The sequence below is a fragment of the Chrysemys picta genome, chromosome 24, assembly GCF_011386835.1.
Source record: "Chrysemys picta bellii isolate R12L10 chromosome 24, ASM1138683v2, whole genome shotgun sequence".
In the NCBI taxonomy this organism is placed as follows: domain Eukaryota; kingdom Metazoa; phylum Chordata; order Testudines; family Emydidae; genus Chrysemys; species Chrysemys picta.
The window spans coordinates 3,347,673-3,367,954 of record NC_088814.1 but is presented as its reverse complement, the minus strand read 5'-3'; the positions used below and the strand labels follow the sequence as shown (position 1 = coordinate 3,367,954).

At 40.6% G+C, this 20,282-nt stretch overlaps 1 protein-coding gene across 1 annotated transcript; it reads left to right on the top strand.

Moving 5' to 3' along the window:
• Positions 1-3,303: 3,303 nt before the first annotated feature.
• ZPBP2 (zona pellucida binding protein 2) lies at positions 3,304-19,496 on the top strand. The gene is made up of 8 exons (XM_065577609.1): positions 3,304-3,415; positions 8,096-8,176; positions 9,979-10,104; positions 11,023-11,184; positions 12,149-12,367; positions 14,663-14,748; positions 15,916-16,093; positions 19,364-19,496. The coding sequence occupies exons 3-8, from the start codon at positions 10,026-10,028 to the stop codon at positions 19,459-19,461; spliced, it is 822 nt and encodes a 273-aa protein (XP_065433681.1). The 5' UTR covers positions 3,304-3,415; positions 8,096-8,176; positions 9,979-10,025; the 3' UTR covers positions 19,462-19,496.
• Positions 19,497-20,282: the final 786 nt, after the last annotated feature.

The window sequence follows — 20,282 nt, the reverse complement described above, 5'->3', positions numbered from 1 at the left end:
TAAAATAAAATACTATTATTATTCCTTTTGACCCAAGCAGTTAGCCAGTATTTTGAGGTCTTGGGATAACTATTGTTATGTTTAGTTTACCTGTATTAAATTCAAAATTAGACTCATTGCGCCTGGAAATACCCATTGCAACAGAAAAGTCAAAGCTGTAGGAACTAGTAGAAGTTACAGGATGGCTTCAGTGGAAGCAGGGAAGGATTGGGTTGTCTCTTCAGGGGACTGAGAAGGGACTGCCATTAAAAAAAATGCTTTCATCACCTGAACTCTTTTTTCCATATGCACATTTTGCTGTCTGAATTAAATTGTAAACTCTTTGGAGCAGGGACTTTGGCTTAGTTTGTATTTTGTAAATCTCTGTGTACTGTTACAAGTATGAATGTTTATTATTATTATTGAAAACACCCAAGATGAGACTTTTTAGCCTGGGTGTTTGTGAATTATAACATATTTATTGATCTATCAAGGACCAGTAAGACGAGAAGCATTATCCGAACGCTAGTATACTGACTCTAAAATACAACTTAATTCTTACTATAGAAAGTAAAATACACCAAGAGACAGATGCACAAATAAGTTTATTGTATATTAATGCTCTATATTAAGGAATTTTTGTTTAGTAGATGAATGTAGCGTTGTTTCATTCTCAGAAGACTTTTCTATGTATTTGTACAGCACCTAACATATTGGAGCCAGTGGCGCTATCACAAGAATAATAGGTAAATAAATAGTGTTTAAGGAAATAAACCAAACTATATCACTTATTTTTTGGTTGACAAAGAATCTTTTTTAAGAAGAAAATGCTGTTCACAGATCTATTAAGAAGATGACCTAGCTGCTTCTAACTAAATATCATACTGAATTTGAAAGGAATGAGTCATTTGGCTAGAGACATAGATCATAAGTCTCAATCTACAGAGATTCAAAACTGCAGACAAAGCTTTATAATGGAGAGATTCTTATTTTACAATAATTAACAAGTGGGATAATGAAAGTTTGTGTGGGACAGTCAAGTTAAATTTGGGCATAAACATCCTCTGGAACAGACTGAGATATGACTAGTATATAACGGACACAGATTAGAACTGAATCACTTTGCCGATATCACATAAGTGTGAAAAGTTAACTTTGAGTAAAACTGAAAATCTTTGACACAGAGGAGTTCTAGACCTTTTTGAGATGGTCCTAATTTTAAATTAATCAACTACTCATAGAAACTAAAACTGAACCCCTTTTGACATATTCCTTACACCTGAGCCACCTAGTCTAGACATAACCGTTAAGTCTTCTTTAACTTGAGTAAACTGAAATAACTAAAGCAGCACCAATGTTTAGTCAGGAAACTTTAAATAACATGAAAATTGGAGAATAAATAGTTTAAAAACACTAATGTTTTAGTCCATAATTGTGTTTTCTATCTCAACATTTTACTTTCATAATTCAATATTATCCCCTCGGGAGGTTTCTTTCTTTTTTTCTTTCTTTCTTAATACTGCTAGCTAAAGTCTTGGGCATGTTTTCCAAACACGGTTATATGGCTGTTTCTAACAATGTCAAATATGAATACTATGTCCAGGCACATTTTCTGAACATGGTTATGTTAACACCATTTTTAGAAATGCAGTATTACCAGCCCCAAATTTTAAAAAATTACCAAGCCCCCAAAAATCATGAGATTGGGTTAAAAATTATGATTTTTAAAAACAATAAATCTGATGTTCTTTTTGTTTGAATTTTGGATTTTGATACAAGATCACATTTTCAAGCTTTTTGCCACAATCAGTGCTAAAAATTTACTTAACATTTAAAAAAGTTGAGATTCTCAACTCATCACATGCCTCCAAAAGCTGGGGCTTTAAGAAAAACATTAAACATTGCAAGGCTCACAATTAAATTGTGAAAGCTGACACAGCGGAATGGGGACACAAACCACAGTGTCACTGTGTCTAGCAGTGGTTTATAAACATGGTTATAGTGCAGTGCCGTTTCTATCTGTGCGAAGGAGGGGCAGACATCACTATGTCCCAGATCTCCCAGGGTCCCTGAAGGTTTTTCTAATATTGTTGCTAGTTGTGCCAGCCAGGATATAGAGCACTGTGTTATGGTATTTGGAAATAATTTCTGGGCGTAGTTATGATAGTTTCTGCTGGTGTGGGCCACAGAGGTGTTGAGGATAGATGGCATAGTGATGCTCTGGGTGCTTCAAGCCCAAGGAAGGAAAATTATGCTATAATGATCAGCTTTTGCACTTTGCAACTTGGTTTACTATGCGGGGGTGCAGAATGGGGTAGGGGCTGGAAAGGGAGACCCCCAGTAGTTTTATTAAAGAGGGGGGATGCTGTCCTATCCAGGCAGATTTTCTGCAAGGTCATCTCCTATCTATCAGCCCCATCTGGCCTTTCAAGTGCGCAACTGACTGAGATAGCCCCGCCCCCCATGAGAGAGGGACGCCCCTTAAGTGAGGAAAGAGGCGCCTCTCTGGAGAATATAGGTAGCAAATGGGAGCAGAAAGGTGGCGGGAAAAGCTGGTAGGCTTCGCATGCATCCGCCGCAACAGCCGTAAAAACGGCGAGGAGAGCATTTGGCCTCGCGCTGCGGCCCCGGCAGGCGGAAAAAAGGCGGGAAGGGCTGTTGGCCTCGCGCTGCGGACGCTACAGGCGGAAAAAAGGCGGGAAGGGCGATTGACCTCGTGCTGTGGACCCGACAGGCGGAAAAAAGGCGGGAAGGGCATTTGGCCTCGTGCTGCGGATGCGACAGGTGAAAGAAAAGGCGGGAAGGGCAGTTGGTCTCGCGCTGCGGACGGGACAGGCGGGAAAAAGGCGGGAAGGGTATTTGGTCTCGCGCTGCGGACGCGATTGGCGAGAAAAAGGCGGGAAGGACATTCGGCCTCGCGCTGCTGACGCGACAGGCGGAAAAAAGGCGGGAAGGGCATTGGGCCTCGCACTGCAGCCCCGGCAGGCGGAAAAAAGGCGGGAAGGGCATTGGGCCTCGCGCTGCGGACGCGACAGGCGGAAAAAAGGCGGGAAGGGCGATTGGCCTCGTGCTGTGGACCCGACAGGCGGAAAAAAGGCGGGAAGGGCATTTGGCCTCGTGCTGCGGATGCGACAGGTGAAAGAAAAGGCGGGAAGGGCAGTTGGTCTCGCGCTGCATACGGGACAGGCGGAAAAAAGGCGGGAAGGATATTTGGTATCGCGCTGCTGACGCGATTGGCGAGAAAAAGGCGGGAAGGACATTCGGCCTCGCGCTGCTGACGCGACAGGCAGAAAAAAGGTGGGAAGGGCATTTGGTCTCGCGCTGCGGACGCTACAGGCGGAAAAAAGGCGGGAAGGGCGATTGACCTCGTGCTGTAGACCCGACAGGCGGAAAAAAGGCGGGAAGGGCATTTGGCCTCGTGCTGCGGATGCGACAGGTGAAAGAAAAGGCGGGAAGGACAGTTGGTCTCGCGCTGCGGACGGGACAGGCGGAAAAAAGGCGGGAAGGGTTTTTGGTCTCGCGCTGCTGACGCGATTGGCGAAAAAAAGGCGGTAAGGACATTCGGCCTCGCGCTGCGGACGCGACAGGCGGAAAGAAGGCGGGAAGGGCATTGGGCCTCGCGCTGCGGACGCGACAGGCGGAAAAAAGGCGGGAAGGTCATTTGGCCTCGCGCTGCGGACGCGACAGGAGGGAAAAAGGCGGGAAGGTCATTTGGCCTCGTGCTGCGGACCCGACAGGAGGGAAAAAGGCGGGAAGGTCATTTGGCCTCGCGCTGCACGGGCGACAGGCGGGAAGGGCATTTGGCCTCGCGCGGCGGACGCCACAGGCAGAAAAAAGGCGGGCAAGGCGACTAGGCTCGCGCTGTAGCCGCGACAGGCGAAAAGAAAAAAAGGCGGGCAGCGCAGAGCTGTTGGTCACGTGCCGCGGCGGTTAGCCCGCTGCGGGCGGGGGCGGGGCTGCGAGGGGCGCTTGAGCGCCGTGCCCCGCCCCCTCTCCTCGGCAGGGAGCGAGGGTCGCGCGGGAGGGGGCTGCGCCTGACCATGCAGGGGGGCGGCTGGGGGCTGAGCCCGCCGCTCGACAGCGCCTCCCTCCTGTCCCTGGGGGTTTTGTTCAACTCCTTGCTTGCTCTGACCCAAGGTAACCGGGGAGCATGTTGTCCTCACTCTCTGTGGCGGCTTCCCGGCTCTCCAGCTCTTAGCCGGCGGCTGTGGATGGCAGAGGCACACCAGGTTCTCCCTGTGGCGCTCACTCTGAGATCAGAGATTATAAGGGGCCATTGTAGCCTCCCAGAACACCTTATCCCCTGAGATCAGAAATCATCAAGGCTTCATGTTCTGTGTGGGTCACCACCAATACCCCTTTACCTCTTGGCCTAGCTCTTTGGGAAGCCAGACGCCAGAGGGGGCCATCCCACTGTCCCAGAGGCCTTCAGTGAAACCATGGGTCAGGAGTCATTGAGGGCCCCCAAAATATTGGGACAACGGTCTTCACACCCATTTGGGGCTCTCCTGAGAGAGAAGCCCTCGCACACGTACTGGGCCCCAGTGCTCATCAAAAGGGGGGCCGACTCCCTTTACACTGCTCAGTGGATATGGAAACTGGAGCATAGAAACATGGGCCTCACACTCTCCAGAAGGTCACTAATGCTGTGGCTTCCCTGAACCCCACCTTTGTCAGAGAAATCAGGGCCTCCTGCAACCTCAGCGGGTGCACCCCTAACGCAATCCCAGCTGTGGTGAGATGCCCTTCTGAAGTGGGTGTTACATAACCGTAGTTATGGATTCTTTTGTCCCAAAGGCAGATGGGGTGTCTGGGAGTTGGGGGCCACAGCAAATTATATAAAAAAAATTCCTTTCAGAGACTGTTAATGGAAATCTCTAACCTGTTCACTGAAATCTGTAACTATGCAGAGATGCTGGGGTTGATCAAAGACAGTGCTTGGCATAAGCAGACAAAGCAATTGCTTAAGGACCCTGAGCAACTCACAATGCCCCCCCCATTAATTATTAGTAGATATTGTATGGGGATGCCCCCCAAAATATTCCTGTTTAGCACCTCCAATGGATTAGCACAGGCACTGCTATTGATTAGTTAAGCGGTGCAAAGCACTTCCTTCACCTTTTGGGCAGAGGGTGCTGTTTCCACAGAACTTTCTGACCTGGGTAGTGAATGACTAGGATTAGAAATTGAACCCAGGACTTTAAACAGCAGAAAATGGTTCAAACCAGTAGGTAACTCTTCTGGCTCCAAACTCCACGTTTTTGTTTATTATGTATTTATATCAGGGAAGTAATGCCCATTCTGTAAATTTCATGCAAGCTTGACAAGTTTTGTAGCTGAGAACTGCAAATTTTTAAACAGCTTCCTTAATTATACTGCTCTACAGCCAAAATGCTTCTGAAATACATGTAGTCAAACTTTACTAATTCTGGGTCACTGAGAACAAAAATGATGCTTAAAATTGTTCATTGGCTCTAGTTTTCAAGTTATACTATTGGGTCAGTATATACGACCCTTGACTTGGGAATGGCGGAGGATAAGTGAGTTATAAAGGGAAGTGATCTCAATTTAAACCAGAAATGACTAAAATACATCTTTGACTGGATCTATGAATAAATCTATGACTGGGTTTGGACAGTACTTGCTTTTTAGGCAAAACAATGAATGATGCAATCTGAAGCTGGTATTGCGTCATACATGATATGAATTGCATCATGTTATTCCTAGAAGTCATGGATGATGCAATCATAATGAAGCTTACATCACTCTGCTGAACAAATTGCCCTATATCAGCTCTAGAAATCATAGTGTCGTGCTCTCTTATTTGTCAGTGTTTGATTTTGCAAAGGGACACATTTCTGTTTAGCCAAAGTAAGCAGAGATGCCTCGTACTTGTGTGAACAGTGCAGATAACTTCTGCTGTTTGTGGTGAAGTGACTTTTGCATCACAAAAGCTTAGTATAAGCACCATGGTTAAGAAAGCCTATCACCTTTATTTTGGCTGCAAAATTGGAGATCAGGACAAGAGGTGGGCCCCAAACATATGCTGCAACACTTGTGCAACGAATCTTCGCCAGTGGTTGAACAGGAAAAGGAAATGTATGCCTTTGCAGTGCCAATGATTTGGAGAGAGCCAACAGATCATACCAGCAATTGTTACTTCTGCATGGTGCCTCCAGTTGGGAAAGGTGTGTCAAAGAAGAAAAAGTGGACTGTGCATTATCCAAACATCAGCTATACGCCCAGTACCCCCACGGAGAAGGACTGCCGGTTCCTGATGCACCAGAATCATTCTCACTTGAGTCAGACGAGGAAGAGGATGAATCTTCTGGTCCTGAACCATCAATGTCACAGGACCCACATTTTCTCCCATCCTCCTCCTCTGAACCACACCTCATAACACAAGGTGAACTGAATGACTTTGTCAGGGATTTGGAACTACCCAAGAGTAAGGCAGAGCTGTTGGGCTCCAGAATACAGCAGGGGAATCTCCTGGCAGGTGATGTTAGGGTTTCCATGTTCCGTGACCGTCAAAAGGATCTTGTCCCATTCTTCTTCATGGAAGGTGATCTTGTAGCCTGCAACATCGATGGCAGCCCTCAACGTCGTTCATGATCCAGATGAGTGGAGACTGTTCGTTGATTCATCGAAGACGAGTCTTAAAGCTGTTTTACTGCATAATGGAAATGTTTTGCCATCAATTCCAGTTGGTCATGCAGTCCATATGAAGGAAACCTATGACAACATGAAACAACTTTTGAGGTGCATAAACTATGACCAACATCAGTGGCAGCTTTGTGGCGATTTGAAGGTTGTTGCTCTCTTGCTTGGTCTGCAGACTGGATACACAAAGTACTGCTGTTTTCTCTGCAAATGGGATAGTCGTGCGAGAGATTCCCACTACATCAAGAAAGATTGGCCACTCCGACAGTCATTGGAGCCTGGGAGGAAAAGAGTTCAGCATCCACCACTTGTTGAATCAAGGAAGATTTTGTTACCACCCTTACACATCAAGCTGGGTCTGATGAAGAACTTTGTCAAGGCCATTGACAAAACACAAGCAGCTGTCAAGTACCTCCGTGGAAAATTTCCAAGGTTAAGTGAAGCTAAGATAAAGGAAGGTGTCTTTGTTGGTCCTCAGATTCGTGAACTTCTTCAAGATGATGCATTTGATCACGCACTGCGTGGCAAGGAAAAGACGGCATGGAAAGCCTTCCAGTTAGTGGCAATAAATTTTCTCGGAAACAACAAGACAGATAACTACAGGTTGTTGGTGGAAAACCTCCTCAAGGCATACAAAAGCCTTGGTTGCAACATGTCACTAAAGATACATTTTTTGCACTCTCATCTAGATTTTTTTCCACCGAACTGCGGAGCAGTGAGCGACGAGCACAGTGAGTGATTTCACCAGGACATTGCAACAATGGAGAAACGCTATCAGGGTAAATGGAGCCCATCAATGCTTGCAAACTATTGCTGGACAGTGACAAGAGATGCTCCATTTAATGAATACAAGAGACAAGCCAAGAAGCGCCGAGTAGACACTGAATAGGACTAAACTATGTACATAATATTTTTTTGCCTTTTGTTTCATAATAAATTTTATTTATATAACCCTTTTGCTGATTTTTAAAGTGTTACATAAACAGGACAAGTGAAATATCATGGAAAACAACCATAAACACATGAAAAGACCTAGGTTTACAATTTATGATTAAAACTCTACTATCTACACAATATACATAGACATAAAATGTAAAAACTTAAATATCTTAGAAACAGTAGCCAATCAGTTGTTTTAATTGTCATATTTGACTTCAGCACATCAAAATACATAATAAATAGCACATTTTATCTCTGAAGCAGACGACTTCTCAAAAATTGTAGACCAGTGTTAGTTACATTTTTTTGTGTGTGTGAAAGTTCAATATTTAGCCAGTTTGGAGGCTCCAAAGTCAAGACAGGTTTACTACTCGAACAGTAAACAGGAGTCCCTTTTTTAAGAAAAGGATGGAAGGGAGGGGAACTGCAAGAATAAAATAAAAGGGGAAACAAACTACATTCAAATTTGATTTTTAAAATGTTTTTTTTAAGTATTACTGTATTTTCTCTACAGTGGAAGCTGCAATTGATGAAGAACAATATTCTGTTAAAGTAATTAAAAAGAATTACATTTATGGCAACATCAAACATCAAGGTGATTATTTTTATAGTTAAGATCTAAGTAAGCATTTGAATGCAGTATTAATACAAATATAATAAATATAACAATAAAGCATATAAACTAATGTACATATGTAGGTGACTGTGGCTGTGTTATTAAACCAAGAATTCCAAATCCTAATTACATAGAAAATTACATAATTCTTCAAGCATATAAACAGGAAATGGATTTCATAAAATAGGTAACTAAATTTTTTACTTCAAATTATTCCCAACTGGAACAATTCAATTACTGTAATCTGAAAGCTGTCAACAAATCATAGCCACTGTGCAATAAAGGACATTGTAAACAGAAAGATCTTTGAATTAAGTGATTGCACAGAGCAGTAGGATGTGCACTTAATGGGTTTTTATATAAAATGAAAAAGGTATTGGCAAAATGATAATTCATTCTACAAGCTATCAATATTGCACAATCTTGGAGAGTCTGTTTCAGTAAGGACTGTAAGTCAAGTATGCAGAACTGTGTTTTGGCCTAGGCTATAATGTTTTTAACTGAATCACAGTAAAAGAAAGATAAAAGAGAATAATTATGTATTTTTAATCAAAGGACGGCGTATACATTAGACATGGTCCCATTCTGACACACATGGAGGTGGGTTTGAGAAAAAACTTGTTTTGAGGTAAACGGTGTTTAAAAAGCCTTTGTGCCAAGGTGCAGAGAGTCCAAACTGCTCTCTAAATACCTGTTTACTACTACATGGTGGGTAACTTAGAGTGGCAGAGTATTTGGGGATGGCGAATGGTCGTGCCTGGTGGGAAACAAGTACAGTTACTGGCATAGTACCATTGATGGAAACCTGTTACACACCCAACAGCAGTGGAAAATGTATTTATTCCATACCCATTGTAACAGATCCCACAAATTCTGTACCTGGGATATAGAGTAGGGCTATAGCTTATTCATTTCCATATGGATCCAGTCTGTACTTGTTCATTTCTTTCCTTTTTGTTCATTTACCAGATTGACCCCATAAAGTATCTGATTGGTCAGCACAGTTAATAGAATTCATATAATAGATTTATTCTACAAAAAGTTTAACACCACATGTTTACAACTACCTATTAAAGTTACAATGGAAACTAATTTAGAAAAACTCTAAAGAAGAACTTTAATTTGGGTGGGAGGTGAGCCAAAGTCAATGGGAGCACAATTTATTATTTAATGAGAAATTAAATAGATCATATTAGAAAAATGCTCTTGAATCTTTATGTTTTTCAGGGGTGTAAAATCTAAGTGCTGACAGTGGTCAATTTATTGTATTTTAGCACGAGCCTTTATTATATTAAAGCATTAACCTTTATCAGAATACACCATGGGAACAACAAGAGCTGCTGGCGATTCCAACAATACTGTTCCCATGATGCAGAGCTGTGGTTTAACAAACACTTTCCCCCTTTCCCCACTATAGAATTTTGTAAGCATTTAATGTCAGAATAAGCGTTCGGGAACTTCTTGCCTTCTCACCACCTCAGCTGCAAACTGGAGATCTGATATTCTTAGGCTGTCAAATCTTTGGGACTGGGACCATATTTTCCAGTATATCTGGACAGTATGAAGCACATTGTGGACAGTTCCACAGTACTAAAGAATAATAATAATAAATAAGGCCATTAAGAGATTAGTGTAATGCTGAACTAATTTTGCAAGTTGGACCTAAAAAAGTAAAGAATTAAATAGTGTGTGTATATATATATATCTATATAAATTGATATTTAGTAATTTCGTTCAGTTTCAGCATTGCTGGTCATTTAATTCATTCACTTGTATTGCAGTGAACATTTATGTTAAAGTGTATACAAATAGTCCATTTCTAGTATGCATGGATTTGGCACTTTCTCAGAAAGAAGTAATAGATCCAAACTATTTATGGATTGGACCCAATGGAAAGAATCTAAAAGGCAAGTTACTTTCTCCTCATTACAGTTTATATACAGTCTTACTGGTTCCATGTTTATTCCATCACCTACTAACCCACAGAATCTGATTTTTATGAATATCACATAACTAGAAGCAATCCATATGTAATGGCAAAAATGAAAAATTCTGTTGAGATAGATCGTTGTTTTCTGTTTCTCTACTCTTTTACAGAAAAATAATAATTCCATCACTAATGGTTGAGTAGATTTCAGTATTCTGTATGTGAGATCACGCTTTCTAAGTTTTTGGTGATCCCTATCATCAGTGAGATGGTGTGACTTATGGGTCATATTATCTTATGTGAATTTATTCATGAATGCTTTCATTAACCTTCATTTCTTTAAGCCATTTTCCATAAGAAATAATAATGTGTGATTAGTCAGAATTTGTTTTGAAGCTCTTCCTGATTTCCTTAAAGAAAGGAGGTAATTTTCTTCATATAACTGACACAGATCTATAAAGTAGATTAAGGAAGCAGGGCTGGGGATTGAATATCCAATCGTGCACTTAAGGGGAAACTTGAAGCACTATTAAAAATCACTGCTTGGTAACCAAATGGGTGAGAGATTATGGAGAAGGTGGAGCGCCACGCCTAGTGGGCTGGGTTGTTGTTTGATTTGGGATTTTTCTGTTTGAATCTATATTTTCCTTTTTTGTTGCTGTTAACTAAGCACAGACAGGATCAAGAATAAAACTGTGGAGAAAAGTTTCACTTGGTAAAAGACTTCGTAGCCGATCCAATTGGCCCACTCCATCAGTTTACAGATGTAAACACACAAACATTCCCCATTCCACTAGTTTGAACACCAACAATGGTATTATGAATACCATAAATGAAAAAAATGAATTACTTTTTTGAAAACTAATATTAATCAGGTAGTTTCCTGTTTCCATTTTAGGACAAAGTTACGTCAATCTCACTGAAACAGGAAAACTGATGGTGAGAGGTTTTCAGGAGTCTATGTCTGGATCTTATACTTGCACTCTTTCTTATAAAACCATCAACACTGACATACAAGAAGAGAGAGAGAAATTTAAGACATATAAATTTATGGTATATGGTAAGACCATACAAATTTGCTGGTACACTAGTGCATGTGATTTTTCTGAATATTGGTTTATTAAACACAATTAGTTATCACTGTACTCCAGAATGTAAGTTACATTTTCAAGCACCTTGGTGTTTAACATCTTTATTATTCTAAATACCTATTTTTGAAAAGTCAGTTCGATACAACTTTGATTTCAATCAAATCAACACAACTGCCAGGAGCATGTGGTGACTGTCCTTGAGAATGAAATAATCTTTACCTTTGGGAAAAATAGATGAGGTCATTGCCTTCTTCCTGCCATCCCCCAAAGGTACCCAAGGTCAGAAGAGGAGGCTCTGGTGTGGCTGTGATCTTGTTCCAAAGAGGTGTCAAAGATGGGCCTCTGTCCTGGTCTGATCTTAGTTGATGACATATGTTACAAGTGGTGGAAGGGAGACAGATTGTGCAGTTTAGCAACCCCATCATTCTCCCAAAAACAATTATAAAAAAATAAATGAAAGGAGAAAGAAACAGATGTAATTTCTCTTTCCAGTCAGACTTCAAAACTCTCCACCCTAAAATGCAGGTACATGAAGTACTTCCTTTAACAACTTCTCATCACATTTCAGTTATGTCTACTTTTTAAGCAAGTGCACAGGCTGAAAAATGGCCATGTTCTGTAGCTATTTTGACATATAACATTTTCCCATGTTTGGTATTTAGGCACATAGTCATATAAAAATATAGTGCGTACAAATACAAAAATTCTTGTGCATATCAAACTAAATTAATAGTGTAACACCATTTAAGTCAGGGAAGCTATATCAAGGATGCATTTGGCCCATCATGCTTAATAAGTAAACAAATTGGTTTGCCTCTAAATAAAAGTCTATTTAAGATATAAGGTACAAAGAATAGTACTGCATAGGAAATCTAATATGTGTGGGACAGACATTATATTGCATGTACTTATGTGTATACTAATTCTTTTAAGCATATCGGGAGCCTGACTACACATACCAGATATCTGTTCGGTTTACTACAAAAGAGTGCAGACTAGCAGCTAATGGTCAATTCTTTGAAGAGCTGAAGAAAATCTTGAATGATTTAATCTCTGATTTGACATGTCATGTTATAGAACCATCATACAAATGTCATGTCATCAAGATACCAAAGCATGGCCTCCTGGATGAGCTATTTGTTACTTTTCAAGGTAACAGATTTAAGCATTTGTTTAAGAGGTAGTGTCACACTGTTACTTTATTAACAAAAGAGTTAAATTAAGGACAATATAAATAACATTTGCAATTATATCAGAGTCATGTTCCCTCGTATGTTGCTTCTCTTCTTTTCTTCAGAATTTCTGTATTTTTTCTTGTTAGCCCATAGATGGAGCTATAATGCAGCTCATGAGTTAGTTGAATTTAGAGAATTTTTTCACTTGACCAGAGCTCAGAGAGCCAGGAAAACACTTTTTACAACCTTACTGGCAAAGGTTATTCTCTAACAGGGTGTTGTTTGCAAAGGACCTTGGGAAACATAGGAACGGCCATACTGGGTCAGACCATAGGTCTGTCTAGCCCAGTATTGTGCTTTCTGATAGTGGCCAATGCCAGGTGCTTCAGAGGGAATGAACAGAACAGGTAATCATGAAGTGATCCATCCCTGTTGCCCATTCCCAGAAGATCATTTACCAAAGTCCGGATATAGTTCATTTATGATTCTTCATGAATGTTGTAATTCTGCCAGAAAAATGATCAGATTTATCTTCCTTGCTATTTTCTTCTTCTTGTTTCTTGCCACTTCCTTATTCGGAGTTGGCAACTTTTATAGTCTTCTTCCGAAACTCATGATTGTACACCTGGTTGTCATGCAAATTAGTCTTTCTAATGTCCACTGTTATCCGGTCCATATACCAAGTCTTTGGCCTTCCCCTTGGTCATCTTCCGTCCATGATCATTGCAATTTGACCATTTGTTTGCAATATGCCATGTTAATTTCTAGTATGTACAAACTCACAAGAGCATTTTCTTTCTTGCCTTAGCGAGTTTTTGGTCTTTTCTCTGTCATATCCTCCTAGTTGATTATATAGTTTGTCACAAGCCAAATTTTTAGCTGTGACAACACTTCTAATGGCCTCTTTTTTCACCTCCTTATACATATCATTGCTCAAGCTACTGGCCTGCCATTTTAAAAAAGTTACCTCTTTCTTATCCACAGATTTTTTAACCTGAAGATTCCACCACCAAGTCTTCCTTCTTATCCCTTTTGGCACTGGTTTAATCAATCCTAGTACTTCATATGCTGTTTCTAGCAACGTTAACTTTAATTTGTACCGGATATCCTCAACAAATCCCTTTGTGAGTCAGAAAGTCTGTGCATTATTTCTTGTTTAAAGATTTTTTTAATTCCCATCTTTAAGTTTCCAATGCTTAGACCTTTTTGGTGCCCAGGGATTCAGGTGTTTCCAAGGTTTCTACATTTTGAAGTCCATAGGGATAGCTGACCCATAATGCTCTGTGTAGGTGTCATGGCACTGGGGAATTGATGAGGTACAGGGACACCTTGGACACATTTTCTCTTGACTGTGTATCTGCCCTACATGAGGAGAATTTATCCGATGGGACCTGGAGTTGGTTTGTGGCAATTTTTCATCATCAGAGTGAATGAATTACCCCCCCTCCCGCCACCCATGTTCACAATGGAGATAGGACCCAAGCCTCAAAGTTCAAATCTGGATTTAGACCTTTCCATAGTTTGAAGTTATTTGTATATATGGGGGGTTGAGTCTGTCCCATCTCTATTTTCCAGATCTTTTCTCTTATCATTTAATTATTTTGTTAGTGAATGACACTAACGTCACTGGATAGGAATCGTCAGGACCACTCATTTTTCCCCTTATTAATAAATGATACCACATAGTTTTTTTCCAGAACCTTGTATCTCTCCAGTTCTCCGTGACCCTTTAGAAGTTATTATTAAGCATTCAGAATGTTCATTAGCTAATACTTTTAACATCCTAGAATGCCAATCCAGCTAGACTAACTGATTTATACAAGTTCATGTTTTCTTAGTATTTCCTTACCTGTTTTTAATCAGTCGGAGGTAATCGAAGTTGCCTTTCCTTCCTGATTATCCATTTCTCTTTATTTTTATTATTAAAAACTCAGTTAAGTATCTTGGATCACAAGAACAACAGTTATGAAAACAATATCTTGACCACAGAAACAAATGTAATAAAATGATTCTTCCTCACAAATTTGAGGCAAAATAGAGAGTGCCTCTGCTCTTGAGTTGTATTGTAATTGCATAAAATTAATGTAATATAAAGATAAGAAGCAGCAACAGTATGATGACTGGTGTTTGCATGCCAGTGCATTGTAAAATAAATCTCCAAATGAAAGACACTCATTTCAGGATGCTCCTTCGTAATGTATTTTTCAAGGTATTTGTGATGAGCTATTACAAAACAGTTTTGCCTTTATACCCTTTCTCCTTTTCTCTATAGTAAATCCTTTTGCCCCAGGATGGGAAGCAGTTTGCCAACAGATTTCTTATGACTGTGAAGATGTAACCAACAGAAGAGTTCAGGAGGTAGGATTTTTTTAATGCAAGCAATAAACATGTGACTATTTTAGAACTCAAAATGAGGGAAGGAGGCGCTGCCGGAGGGGGGGGGGAGGGAGCGTGTTGTGGGTTGTAAAATTTGGACTGCAAAGTTAGTTAAAGGTGAAATTTACTTTTCCCTGTACAAACCCTAGATAATTGGGCTTTGTGCAGGGAAGTCTCGAAGAGCACGCGCAGCATGGAGAAGGAATTTATTCCATCAATCCACAAGCAGACCGTGGTGCTTTGGTGCAGCTATTCTAGATGTGGTAGGAAATAGTAGCCATTGCTACTCCATGTTTCCTATGCAGATATTTTAGCCCATTGGATTCATGTAAACGGGAACTAGAGGCCCCTCCACACATCCATTCCCAGTGATCCCCTATGTAACCAATTTTGGACCATTGTGGAATGTTTCTCCCCCCCCTTATTTAAAAGGACATGCAGATATCCATGCAGACGTCCCACTCTTACGTACTTTTCTTTGTATTCAGGGTAGTCTGTCCACCATTGTATTCAGTGGATCAGTAGGGTTTAAGTGTTCTAGAAGGCTTTCATGGTCCCTTCATGCTACAGTGAATTTCACCATTAGTATCTACAGATTTTGACTGGTTGCAATCCACCCTATGCAAAGAGCAGGAATGTATATGTTATGTCTGGATTTCAAATAATTCAGCTCAAGATAGAAAACTGTATTTAAATGTCATATTTATCCAAAATTTGCTGAGGCTAGTGTTAATGTTTCTTATACATTTACTTCCTAAAATATGAAATTATGAAAATTAGCAATATGTTAACATGTACTGTATTTTTTTATTTCAGTTTTCCTAGAACATAGACCTTTGGATTATGATTTGGTAGCTGTAATACAGTTTAAAGAAACTATCTAGTGTAGCTTCTGTTTTATATATAGTTCATTTAGCTTCATGGTGATTGTTTATGATATACAGTATAAAGCCCTGATCCTAAGCCCACTAAAGCCAACAGAAAAACTCTGGATCGGGATGCAGTACAGTGGGTCCAGGATCAGGCCCATATTTCATATCATACATATTCAAGCAGAATTAGGACAAAATATATTTATTGATATATCTAATCTACAAAAAACCAAAATCCTAGTGTCATATTTATCATTTCATTGTTCCTAAATTTTAGGCAAGAGATCTCATTGAAGAATTTTTCCATAAACAAACATATGTTCTGAAGCACGAGTTTCGGAATGTACCTGCAATACATTATATAGACCATAGTTTTGAAGTTACTCGCATTGACAGCTGTCGTCCAGGTTTTGGAAAAAATGATGACACCCACAATGACTGCGCTAGTTGCTGTGGTAATTATAGAAAAATAAAGTATCCATATTTTTTAGCAAGCAATATAAAGATTATTGCATATTAACCCTGCTTACAGTTTTTCTACCATATATATATATATATATTTTTAATATTGGTGATAAAAGTAAGTGTACTGCTGTTTATCTTTTGGAGAGGCATTGAGATTCTAGGTGATAAAGTTGGCAGGAATTGAAACAGCCAAGAAAAAAGTGTTGATAGTATTTGATGCATATCATACTGTAATAAAGGCTACCACTGCTGTCATTGGCCCATCTGGAAATATGGCTAAATGACTTTCTCCTCTTGCTCTTAGATCAGTTATAGGATTCAGGACATAGGATCAATAAGAAATTGTCACTCTCATAGTACTGCTATTTTAAAATAAATGCTCAACTGTTCTAGGAGTTCTCCTGCTACCAGTATCTATTTCTGAATTTAGGGTTACTGGAGGCAGGGCATTCTCAGTAGGTCTTTAGTTCTTGCGTTCAGGCTATGTCTTCACTGTGCACCTCACAGCGGCCCAGCTGTGCTGCTACGGCCACTTCGCTGTAAGGTACGCAGTGTAGCCGCTCTTTATGGGCTCTCTTGCCCACAAAATAAAACCACCCCCAAACAGGGACGGTAGCTTTGTTGGCAAAAGTTTTACTGACAAAAGTGCAGTGTAGACATAGCCTCTGTTTGTGTTGGCTTTCAGTACACAGTGCAAAGACTGTCTGTTTAAACAGCGGTTAGTTAGAATTGAGTTATAGAATCATGGAAATGTAGGATTGGAAGGGACCTTGAGAGGTCATCTAGTCTAAATATATGTAGACCATCTGGACAGGTGTTTGTCTAACCTGTACTTAAAAACCTCCAATGTCATGGATTCCACAGTTTTCCTTGGAAGCCTATTCCAGTGCTTAACAAGTCCTATAATTAAGGCTAAAATTTTGTCAGGGATATTTTTAGTCGAAGTCAGGGACAGATCACGGGCAATAGACAAAAATTCACGGCAGCCCGTGGCCTGTTCCTGACTTTGACTAAAAATATCCCTGACAAAATGGGGAGGTGGATTCAGCTAAACACCTACTGCTGATGAGGCTCTGGGGTCCCCTGCCACCTGTAGCAAGTGGGAGCTCTGGGGTTCCCCACCCCTCACAGGGGCTAGCCTGCTGTTGGGTCCACTCGCCCCCCCCTCCTCCCCTGCAGTGCCTGAGAGCTCCTGGGGGTCCCCCAGCCGTGGCTGGGCAGCTTCGGGGTCCATCCGCCGTGGCTGGGCAGCTGCGGAAGATCCCCTTGCCGCCCACCGCAGCTAGGCAGCTGCAGGGTCCCCCGCAGCCTGCTGAGGCCGGGCAGCTGCGGAGCATCCCATCTCCCCCACGGCTGGGTAGCTGCGGGGGGTTTCCCTGCCACAGCTGGGCAGCAGCGGGAGGGCTGCCCACCCAGATGCAGGGACCCCATGCTGCAGCTGGGCAGCTACGGGGGGTTCCCCTACCAGGGCGGGGACTGGGAGCTGCAAGGGGGCTGGCTGAGAGCTCCAGCCCCAGTGCAGAAAATGTCACAGTGGAAGTCTCGGAGTCTGTGATTTCCATGACCTCCGTGACATAATCATAGCCTTACTTATAATTAGAAAGTTTTTCGTAATATGTAACCTAAATCTCCCTTGCTGCAGATTAATCTGATTACTTTTTGTTTTAGCTTCTGTGGACACAGGGAACAACTGATTATTGTCCTCTTTACAACAGCTCTTAACAAATTTGAAGACTTACCAGGTCCCCTCTCATGCTGCTTTTCTCAAGACTAAACATGCCCAGCTTTTTTAACCTTTCCTCATAGGTCAGGTTTTATAAACTATTATTTTTGTTGCTCTCCTCTGGACTCTCCAATTTGTCCATATCTTTTTAACCCTAGGTGTGGTGCCCAGAACTGGACACTACTGCAGCTGAAGCCTCACCAGTGCCAAGTAGAGAGGGACAATTACCTCCCGTGTATTACATATAGCACTCCTATTAAAATATCCCAGAATATTAGCCTGTTTCACAACTGTATCACATTGTTGGCTCATATTCAACTCCAGTTATTCCCATTTTGTAGCTGTGCATTTGATTTTTTTCTTTCTAAGGGTAGTATTTTGCACTTGTCTTTATTTAATTGAACCTTTTTGATTTCAGACCAGTTCTTGAATTTGTCAAGGTTGCTTTGAATTCTAATCCTCACCTCCAAAGTGCTAGCAACATAAAAATGGCCATACTGGGTCACACCAAAGGTCAGCTGTTAACCCCTCCCAACCTGCTGTCATCCGCAGATTTTATAAGCATACTCTCCACTCCTTATCCAAGAAATTAATGATAATGTTGAATAGTACTGGACTCAGGAGAGAGAATGTCGTAGGATTCTACTAAATATGTTCCCCCAGATTGACAGCAAACCATTGATAATTACTGAATGAGTATGGTCTTTCAACCAGTTTTGCATCCATCTTATTGTAATTTCATCTAGATCATATGATCCTAGTTTGCATTTGAGAATGTTCTGTGGGATTGTGTCAAAAGCTTTACTAAAATCAAGATCTATCACATCTGTAGTTTCACGCCATCCACTCGGCTGATATTGGTTTTTTAACAAGCTTATAGTTTGAACAGGTTGTATTTTTAAATTCTGAGTTTATCCAAAGGCTATGCAATACATATATGTTTTATGCCTAAAAAAATAAATAGCTAACCCTCCAGAAAAACTTTTCAGGAAAGTGAAGTTGGGGGGTATTTACATGTCACTAGTCATTTCCAACAGTCACATCTATTGCTCATGGCAACTGAAATTTGCAAAGCAGCCACCTAGAGTCAATGTTACACAATGTTAAGCAAAGTAAATGTGCATTGCTGGATCGGGCCAAAGTGCTCAGCCCCTGGATTGAGCCCTTAATTTCTGATCAGACTTTTGGTTCAGGCTACTGTGTTATGAAGTGAGGCTAAGTGTGTTGATCTCAGAGAAACTGAAAAACGCATTCTGTAATACAGGTGGAGTTATCCTACAGGGTATGTCGGAATGGAGCACTAAAATATTAAATGAAAAGTAACTGATATAAAATATATTAAAATTAAGAATGTAGTTGTCCTTTATATGATCACTTAGCTCCATATGAAATATTCAGCATGCAAAAATATAACCTGGAGCTAGTTTAGTGATCTGCTGAATATCCTTAATACACGTTTGAAAATTCCATAATGTGTATAACCCAGCCCAAGGTGGAAGGCATCTGACTGAAATACTGTATATTTGTTTGGTTGCAGTGGTTTGTGACCCTGGAACATATAGTCCTAACAATGAAGTGAGATGTCGGATTTGTACAAGCATTCGAATCAAACACTATGGAGCAAAATCTTGCTAATAAACTTAAAATAGAAATTGGAAAACTGAAGAAAAGTTGTGAAAGCATTATTATTCTTTTGTGATGTCCCTTTTTTTACCTCCAATCCTGGGGCTCTTATATTTCAATAGCCAATCCTCTTAAGATTTATATAGCTTTACATTTTCTGTAGTCAGGAACCACTTGTGGATAGGGATTCTAAAAAATGTCTAGTATAAAATGTTCATACCGGGGAGAGTAACTCAATGGAAAACAAAGAATGCAAAGAAAATTATGAGTATTAATATGTGGTTTTTACAGAAAAGTCTCTGGTTTGTGGTATTGACACTGAACACAGCATAGCACTGTACTTTAAATAAATGAAGGAGCCATAAACAATTCATGGAGAAATGATATATAGTATAGCGCAGAGGTTGGCAACCTTTCAGAAGTGGTGTGCCGAGTCTTCACTTATTCACTCTAATTTAAGGTTTCACGTGCCAGTTTTTAGGTCTCTTTCTATAAGTCTATAATATATAACTAAACTACTGTGGTATGTAAAGTAAATAAGTTTTTTAAAATGTTTAAGAAGCTTTATTTAAAATTAAATTAAAATGCAGAGCCCCCCGGACCGGTGGCCAGGACCCAGCCAGTGTGAGTGCCACTGAAAATCAGCTCGCGTGCCACCTTTGGCACGTGTGCCATAGGTTGCCTACCCCTGGTATAGTGGAATGATTGTAAAAGCATATTAATGTGTTATAATGCTTTAAGTAGAAGTCCATGTACATTAATGTTTGCTAGAAATTACTCTTATAGGCTGGAAGTACATATTTAACCTCTATAATGTAAAAATAAAACTATTT